Below are 9831 nucleotides of genomic sequence, written 5' to 3' on the forward strand. Positions count from 1 at the left end.
AAACTTCTTGAAGCCTTAACCCTCAAAACCCTTTCCCAGACAGTCCAAGCGTCAGCAGTGTTACCAACATTTTCTTGAAGCCAAGCAGCATTACCAACCCTCAGAGGGGAGTTTTTTTCAATTTTTTTTTCCATATCATATATCATATATATATATATAATATATATATATATATATATATATATATATATATAAAATTCATATTACATTTCCGTGATTCATATACATATATCGAGCTACAATGTCCTTTAATATCTAATTAGATATTAAAGGACATTGTAGCTCGATATATGTATATGAATCACGGAAATGTGATATGACTTATAGATTGGCTACGTGCTGTCAAAAGCACTACAACACTACCGGAGTCGAGGTGAGTTGATGTCTCCAAACCAACGAATTACCTGCGCGCAAAAGGTATTTGAGGGTGAGAGGCGACATGAACTCTTAGCCTCTTGCGGTGGTGTAGAAGGTAAAAGCTTCACTGACGTTCCTGGATTTGAAAGGCTCCATGGGTTTCGCACCCCGAGGTCCAGGCAAGTCTATTATCGAGAAAAATTCCCCTTCGGGTTAAGCAATATGAAAATATATTAATTCCGAGGTAGAGCGAATTAGATATTAAAGGACTGTGGGGCCTGAGTCGCTTGTCCTGGTGTGTCGGGTACTGCCGAGTTTCAGACAATGGCAATTCGGATAACTGAGGGATTATGAGATATATATATATATATAAAGGTATAAGCCACGAACGAAAGTGAGACACTGGAGCTACTCTAGTGTTTCACTTGCATTCGTATCTTATACCTTTATTTATGCATTTATCACGTTCCAAACTTTCGTGATTCAGTTATACACACACACACACGCATACATACATACATACATACATATATATATATATATATATATATATATATATATATATATATATATATATATATATATGAGTAGGTTATTTTTTACTATTTTCTTCTTCTCATGGAATTTTCTGTACTTTTTTCCTATTATTTAGAAATTTTTGCTTAAATCTATCCATTTTATCTGATAAGGTTTTCTTTAAGTGTATACCCTTGGCTATTTTTAAGTATACTATGTCCAGCAATGTCAATAAAAAATCATTATCATTACTATCATTACTTTTCTGTCATCACAGTTATTGAAGTTGCTGTAATCCTTCATATCTATGTATTGATTTTCATTTCATTTCCAGCTTTCGTGAACAGCATCTGCCTCCCGCTTAGTTCAGATGCTTCCCTACGTTTTTCGAACCAAAACCTAGAGGGCACCAGCGTCTGGGCCGCTGGATGGGGCGTAACGCATCCTGGTGAGCATTACATCTTTCAAGTTGACTGAATGACTGGAAAATGTCTTTTGTGAATGAATTCATTTGACTGCCAACAGGTGAGAATGTTCATTATTGTGCCCTGGCAACCTACCGGTTAGAAATTGGATTAGCTGCTGAGCTGTAGGTGGCCATCTGCCGATAAGACAGTCAACACACTGTTGAACTGTGGGTGTCCATGAACGATAATGAAGCCTTCAGATCGCTGGCCACGGTTTTGAAAAACATGTGGGCAACTGTACAGGTCTTATGGGGTGCATAATACTGTAGTGAATCAAACTATATAGCTAGTATCCTAATGAAAATAGTTTTTGTTCAGTGTTCTTATTTTAATTCTCCTCTTTTCTTTTCTTTTCTTGTCATTCGTGCAGATAATACGTCTCCAGCCTCAGTGCTCCAGGAAGTGAAAATTACAATCCAGGACAATGGTTTTTGTCGTGTCATGAAGAGTGACAACCCCAACGGTTCCACAGCTTTTTGTGCAGGAGGTGACGGTAGTGATACCTGCAAGGGTGACTCGGGTAAGATTTGACCTTAACGTTTAAGTATCCCTTTTTAATTTTCATACTACTTTTTTTTAGTGCCCCCCCCCCTTACTTCTAAGCGCTGGGACCTACTAGAGAAAGAGAGGTTTTAAAGGTGTAACAAAGGCAAAACCTCAGCGCAGTTGCACTATGAAATCATTGTTAGTAGCGGGTGGAATGTACGATGGAAGAAAGGAGATATGAACGAAGATACAGTAAAATTAATGAAAGGGGTTGCCGCTAGGGGCCGAAGGGACGTTGCAAAGAATAAGTAATGCCTACAGTGGTGCACGGTGCAACTCCTTCGCGGGATACCCAACCAACAGAGACTAAGAACCTTGTAACTTCAAGATTATCTCTCACAGAGGTGGACGAACTATTTTTTCTCTTGCAGTTCTTTTCCATTGTTGTTCATATTTCTCTACACTATTATTTTGATACCAGTTAACGACAATTCACTCTAGATTTATTCGTTTTATCCGACGTTAAACTACATTTATAGTAAGTATATTCGTCTTCCATCGTGTGACTTATGGTCCACCTCTCTAAAGTAGGTGACTAATAGGGGTCCAACTCTAAAAAAGAAAACCTAAAGGCAAATTACAGAATTAACAAGAACGAACACTCAACCTTTGAATAATGCCCGACCAGTCTTTATTTTGTTCACCGTCGTGGTAATTAACCTTACTATGTAGCTTGTTGCCTTCACCTTTTTCAATAACAGACAAACCTAGTATGGCTAGCTTAACTAACCTCACATACCGTGAAAATGATCCTCACCATTTTCTTAATCAACTTTCCTTTCCAGGCGGACCTATTACTGTCACCTCTCCGGATAGTCTAGTGTACCTCGTCGGTATAACAAGCGCTGGTTCAAGTAAGTGCGGATCTAGAAACACTTTGGGGATTTACATCAACGTCTACGAATATGTCCCCTGGATCCTGAGCAACATGAAGATTTAAGGTGTCGATGGAAAATACGTGGTACTCGTTTCTACGCTCTTAAGCGGGCAAAACGTGTGAGGCACTATTGTTCATAGTTCTTTCCTCTCTCTCTTTCTCTCTCTCTCTCCTAGGGGAAGAGGACTCTTAAATTGCCAAGGTAATCCATTTCATTATAACGTGTGTTAGATGCACACAGTAAAAAGGGAAAAACTACAGCACTGCAATATTCAATACATCGCGAGGACAGTGATTTATTTCGGAAACTTACTCGCAAATGCATTTTTTTTTCAAACCTGTCAGTAATCTGTTACCAGTAACTGCTGTTACCATTAGCATAAACAAAATTTCTGTCGGTAGTTATTTTCCATGTGCAAATTAACCTAAAAAGATTTTCAACCATCATGGAATAGGATTCTATTCAATACTTTTAATCAATGAAAATAGATTAAGGAATATATTCTAAATCAGTCTCTGTATCTGTCTTAGAGTAGTCAAATATTTTTTCATATATTTTGAAAAACGTTTCCCATCAGTCTTTTACTGTGTTTAGAGAGCAGTGTCTTTTTAAAAAACGATCTTAATCTCTTGTCGACCTGTGCTGTTATCAAATGCAGAATAAATGTTCTTAAAGCAACTCCTTGTTTTCGTCATTCACCAAGTAACCGAATTTTAAACAAGATTGAGGAAAATGTTCTTGATCAGTCAATCTCTTTGTGTTTTCAATCAGAAATTAAGAAATAGGTTTTCAATCAAGTCACCTCTGTAGCTGATTAAAGTCATGGACTACGTCCCTGGTTGGACGAGTGGGTTACGTGCTCGCCTACTTATTCGGCAGTCACGAGTTCGATTCTCCGCTCTGTCGACCAACGTGGAATCAGAGAAATCTATTGTTGGTGATCAGATATTCATTTCTCGATATAATGTGGTTCGGATCCCACAAGTAAGCTGTGGGTCCAAAAAATCTAATCCTTCGGGCCAGCCCTGGGAGAGCTGTTATTCAGCTCAGTGGTCTGGTTAAACTAAGATATACTTTTTTTTTAAGTCATAGACTGGGATATATATCTGTAATGAACCAGACGTTGTCGTTTTACGACGTCTCCAGCTTCACACTATGTTGATGCCGGGATCAATCCGTGTGGCGGGTAAGTAGGAGTGGGGGGGAGGTTTAGTTTGTTTGTTTGTATGGTGCTTTTACGTTGCATGGAACCAGTGGTTATTCAGCAACGGGACCAACGGCTTTACGTGATTTCCGAACCACGTCGAGAGTGAACTTCTATCACCAGAAATACACATCTCTCACTCCTCAATGGAATGGCCGAGAATCGAACCCGTGACCACCGAGGTGAGACGCAAACACCATACCAACCACGCCACTGAGGCTCTCTGCGGTTGGGGCGGGGGTGAGGTTTAGGTGTAAAACCATTTGCTGAGGCAGTAGCACTCGTTTGTCTCGTTCTCCTTACCTCGGAGAGTGGGTGGGAGGCGCTGCAGAATTGAGCGCTGATCAAACATATGTATATTCTCTAAGACATTGTGCAACAGTGCAATGACCTTTCTCTTGCCAGTGGTATCCGTAGGTGGCTTTTAAACCTTTTTAAATACATTCCGTCTACCTCTACTGCTTATTTCAAATATCTTTACTTGAGCAATCATCTTTCTCCTCTTAGATATACCCAACCCGCCTTGACAGTTCTCCTTCCATTTTAGCTCTTACTTTTCATCTATTTATTAATTTGTAATATTTGTTTTCTTTTCTAATGACTGGTCGATTCTTTCTGCATTAGCCATTACCTCCTGTTACTTGTTTCAAACGAACACCTTTCGTTGAAAGCTTGAATTTCAAGCCGATGGCCCCTGTGAGTTTGTTCCACATGACGGGTTCATGTCCTGAATAATAATAATAATAATAATAATAATAATAATAATAATAATAATAATAATAATAATAATAATAATAATAATAAATAGTTCTTTCATTCTCCCATCCTGAACTTCCCCTATGTAAATTATTTGATTGCATTTATTCAGATGAACTTCCTCTATGTACATTAATTATTGGATTGCATTTTTTAAGATGAATTTCCTCTATGTACACTAGTTATCTGATTGCATCCATTCAGATAATCACCGTCGCAAACTGACTTTCACCAACTGTTCATTTGCTGCTGTTATAACAGTACATACAAACACGCTCAGACCGCATCTTACCTGTATAGTACAATCATCTAATGCCGTGCTACGCTTCGGGTATTTCCCTGCCTGAATTTTCCTTGTATGAACTGGTTTTTACCACTTGTAAATTTGAGCCGGGTACTATAAAGATTTCTGTACGACCTTTAAGGTCTTCATTATTATTATTATTATTATTATTATTATTATTATTATTATTATTATTATTATTATTATCATTCAGTGCATTAAACCTATTTATATCATAAAGGACAAACCCTCCAAAAGGGCCATTGACTTGAAATTCAAGCTTCCAAAGAATATGGTGTTCGTTACGAAGAAGTAAGAGGAGGTAAAAGGAAATACAGAACGATGAGATCCCGTTTATCATAAAAGAAAAAAGATAAATTAATAAATAGGCAAACAGATAAAAATGTATTCAAATGCAAAGAGAATAGCATTAGGGAACCAATGCTTTGAATTTTCGCTTGAACTTCTGAGGAAGTTCCAACTGCACGACATCCTCTGAAGGGAGGCTGGAAGTTCCACAGTCCAGCGGTGTGAGGAAGAAAGGACCTCTGGAACTGAGAAGTTCGACAGCGAGGAGGCTAAACATTGACTGCATATTGGTGCTGGTGTTCAGCGAATGTGGTTGCTCTCGGCAGACAGAGGGCACCAGGGATCATTTCTGAATGTGAAATATCTCTGTTGAAATACAACTTATGAGAAAGCAATGGACAAAGACATGGTTAAGATATTTGTAATCATATGAAAATGTTCACGCTCATTGAGTCAGATTTAAAAGTGAATAGTATTAAGATTCTTACATATTACTGAAAATCAGCTAAACTGAAAACCATGATGCTTGGAAAATAGCATGTTAAGTAATATGAAGAATCAACTTCTGCCTAATCAATTGCATTGCTGAAACATGTCCTTTTAACTTGCAACGGTCATGTGCATGATTGCTTCAATGGCCCTTGATCAATCTCTCCTAATTAAGAATTCTTTGATGAATATAATTTTCATGAAAATAACTGCTGTGATTTTTCATTGAGATCATTTCCTTATATTCTGCTCTCTCTCTCTCTCTCTCTCTCTCTCTCTCTCTCTCTCTCTCTCTCTCTCTCTCTCTATATATATATATATATATATATATATATAATATATATATATATATATATGTGTGTGTGTGTGTGTGTGTGTGTATATATACATATTATATAGGTGTATATATATACTCAATATAACATATATGTACATATGTGTATATTATATCTAATTATATATATATATATATATATATATATATATCATATATTATAAGGCAGGAAACGCAGACATGGAAATGGCTGTTGGGTCACTGATGGTATGAATATCGATTTTTTAATGCTAAAACAATGAGAAGTTGAAAGCCTTTAAGTGAATATAAAACTCTATCAACTGGTTTGGGCAGTCCTTAAGGAGCCGGTTTCTGTTATTTTTTTTTATTGTGCCTTTTTATAGTTGTTACCACTGCAGTCATAGATCATATTACAAACGTCCATTGTACGTTCGCATTCCAAAGCTGTGAGGGGCGGAAATTATCCTTCCAGAGGTTGTGTCGCTATAGGAAGACTCCTATACCTTCCTACAGATGTTGCAAAGCAATGCAACATCGTCCAACGCAAACTTCTTGATACGCATGAGCGTAATCTGCATTCTCCCTTCGTCATGTAACTTTGTATCCTAATTCCTGCTCCGTGCGAAGGTCCGCTCATCAATCCATCGCAAGAGAAAACGGATTTCCAGGCTACTGGTTGAGAAAGAACAATACCAAAGTTCAGGAGTGCACTTGCTTTCGAAACAGGTCCAACAATAATTATTATTACCCGCGGTTCCGTGCACCTGCGTTCTTTCTGCTTTCTAAAATGAAGCAAACGTTTCAAGTGTTTTCATCGATGCAATGAGCGAGCTTATTTAAGTTTTTATTTGATTTTGATTTTAGTAAATCAGAGCCCTCTCTCAAACGTTCCAACTTACCTCAACCATTTTCGTAAACGTTCGTTTACAGGGAAAGCTGGAATGTTCAACTTAGTAAGTGTTTATCGAAGTCCACAAAACATTCAACGTTGAGCCAGACTAACGGGAAACCCCGATCATGATGCGGAGTGGGTAAGCGAGAGTCCCAAAACGAAGCCACTACATTGGTGGCATGGGAGACCCACAAGGCAGCAGCATTTGGCGAATTGAGTACCTGGGTTGGACGAGGCAAGGGTGCGACTGAGCCAGCCATTTACTCTCTCGCAGCTTAGCAAGACGAAGGAAGGAGGAGGAGTCCTGTCTGTCTCCGGCCTCACTTACAGGTAAGGCAGAGGGTTCCTTTACTAAACTACTGTCAGTTCAAATGGTACCAAGCATATTTTAGATTAATAACGCATTCGTTATACCGAAAGTACTCTGCGAGCGAAATAAAGCGAATTCGTCGTTCACATCAGTAACAAGAAGCCACGGTTGTGAATACGAACATTGACGAGTGGAAACGTTCCAGATGACCACCAGCGAGAGGCTGGTGCTTTCAAGATGCGTTCGCTGCTATTTTCTTTAAAACACGAAAGCATTTAGCTTAGCTCACTCACAACGTCTTGGATAAACGTGCCTGAGAGCACACACCCCTTTGCTCGTGAGTCTGGAGGAGAGAAACCAGTTTTTATCTCCGCGTGTCTGGATTTGCTTAGTTAAGCACGGGTGTGCTAAAAGCTGCGCAAGACATCTTGCAGTGACAAAATTTGCGTCGTTGAATATGAGTAATGTGAGTCTGGTAGTTTTACAAAAGTGCGCGCTTACAACATTAGAATAGTATGATCGTCAACGAGTATATCAAACGACTGTTTTTGGCGCCAGTAGCGTAGGTGACACTTGGCCAAAAATGACACGTAAACAGTGAAGAAATTTTTATCGAGGTTGTTTTTACTATTCAGTAAACTCCGTACTCTTCAGGTATCGCTGAGCGTTGATGTCTGGTGCACTGTAGTCAGGCAATGGGTAAAAAACAAGCAAAAACTGCACAGAAAGCATCAAGAGTAAACATCCCAAATGGATTAGGCTGTGTTGGAAATTAGCATATATATACTACAGTACATACATAAATACCATTATATATATATATATATGTTTGTGTGTGTGTGTGTTGTAACTGAATCACGAAAGTTTGGAACGTGATAAATCCATAAATAAAGGTATAAGCCACTTAGCAGAAACTCCGTCGTCTAACTTTCCTTCGAGGGTTATTAACCCTTTATATCAAATAAATATATATATATTTATAACATATATATATATATATATATATATATACTATATATATAATAAATATGTAAATTATATATATATATATATATATATATATGTAATATGATATATATGTACTATAGATATAACTATATAATACATATATATATATATATATGTGTGTGTGTGTGTGTGTGTGTGTGTAAATTATTCATCTATCCGTTCATTTCAAAAATTACGGTTTGATCGGCGTAGGTCAGTGGGGCTCACTAAAGGTATCCTGACGATACAACGTCCTTGAAGGGGGGAGCTTAGTGGTACTACGATTTCGCACCGGGAATATGAATGAAATGAGGAATAAGAGAAAGGAAAGTACAAATCATGAATGATGCAGTGAGTTACTTGGAAAAGTACGGGGAAATAACTAGCGCCTTGTTAACCTTCGCAAAGATGAATACTAATATGGTTGATGGATCGAGAGACTGAGTTCCAGTCTTGAATGATGGCCACCAGAGGAACCTCGGTCTATCTCACATACAGCTAAGCACAAGCAAATAGTTTGTCATTTAATATTCAGATCATACATAACTTGCGAATGCACTAAGCAATTGCTTTCCGGTGAGTAGGTCACTCTCCTGCTGCAATCTAACCTGATCAGAAGCACCAAAATGAGAGAGAGAGAGAGAGAGAGAGGAGAGAGAGAGAGAGAGAGAGAGATAAAACTGGCAAGGTAAAACATTGTGATAGTTACACCGGAGGGTGAGCTCAGTAGACGATCCATCAGAAATCTGTTCATCTCTAATAAAGGTGAATAATATTGCAAGAGAGCATCTCTAGGCATGAGTAGAAGTAAGGCTATCATAAGCAAGGAATAAAGAAATGATGATAAATAAACGATAATCGGCAGAAACAAGATGAGCAATCAAGATGTTCAATGAAGAAACCAGAGAGCATTGTCTGAGTCACACCCACGAATTGTGACACATGGTGTAACCTTGATGTGTATAGAATGAGAATGAAGAGAAGAAAAGGTGGAGGTTGGCCCGTCCTACGAATTAGACCATAAGGAGAGGATGAAATGGTTCTTCAGGGAGCCGGTTCATTGGAAACTTACCGCATGAATGATTCAGCAGCTGAAATATTGCGACAAGATATAACGAGCTTTAAATGAAGCAAATGACAAATATTGGCGAGGAAAAAAGAAACATAGTAGAAAACCCTTTTCAGTAAAATGAATACGCGAGGAAGAGGGAGTCACAATTCAACAATATAACGAAAGAATAATTTAACTAAAGAATATATAATCACTAGATGTGCAGGTGTGTAAGGAGGAGGGAAATGCTGGTTATGGTAATGGGAGTGGTCGTGGAATGGTCGACCTACTATAAGGTAGAGGTGAATAACTGGACATGACAAAGAAGCCATTCTTTTTCTAGTTATTTTTAACTTTTTTTTTTTTATTTTTGAGGCGTGTAAAATACAGTAGTGGACTGGAAAGCCAATAGATGGATGGGAGCAGCAGATTCCATTGAAAACAATCGCTACTTAAGGTCATTTTAGTTTTTCTTTCGGTTTTTGGGTCTT

The 9831-nt window shown here is 38.2% G+C and overlaps 2 protein-coding genes across 2 annotated transcripts in view; both read left to right on the forward strand.

Annotated features, from left to right (window-relative positions):
* The window catches only part of LOC135225609 (CLIP domain-containing serine protease B4-like), a 16433-nt gene extending 12981 nt beyond the window's left edge, over nucleotides 1-3452 (forward strand). The window contains exons 8-10 of the mRNA XM_064264907.1: nucleotides 1208-1321; nucleotides 1711-1860; nucleotides 2672-3452. Coding sequence (XP_064120977.1) covers nucleotides 1208-1321; nucleotides 1711-1860; nucleotides 2672-2826 — 419 coding nt within the window. The 3' untranslated portion in view covers nucleotides 2827-3452. The remainder of the gene's footprint in view (nucleotides 1-1207; nucleotides 1322-1710; nucleotides 1861-2671) is intronic.
* A 3710-nt stretch (nucleotides 3453-7162) lies between these two features.
* Nucleotides 7163-9831, forward strand: part of LOC135225606 (chymotrypsin-like protease CTRL-1) — a gene marked incomplete in the record, with an annotated part of 25969 nt that continues 23300 nt past the window's right edge. The window contains 1 exon segment of the mRNA XM_064264903.1: nucleotides 7163-7322.

Source organism: Macrobrachium nipponense, chromosome 13 (assembly GCF_015104395.2).
Source record: "Macrobrachium nipponense isolate FS-2020 chromosome 13, ASM1510439v2, whole genome shotgun sequence".
Taxonomy (NCBI): Eukaryota; Metazoa; Arthropoda; class Malacostraca; order Decapoda; family Palaemonidae; genus Macrobrachium; species Macrobrachium nipponense.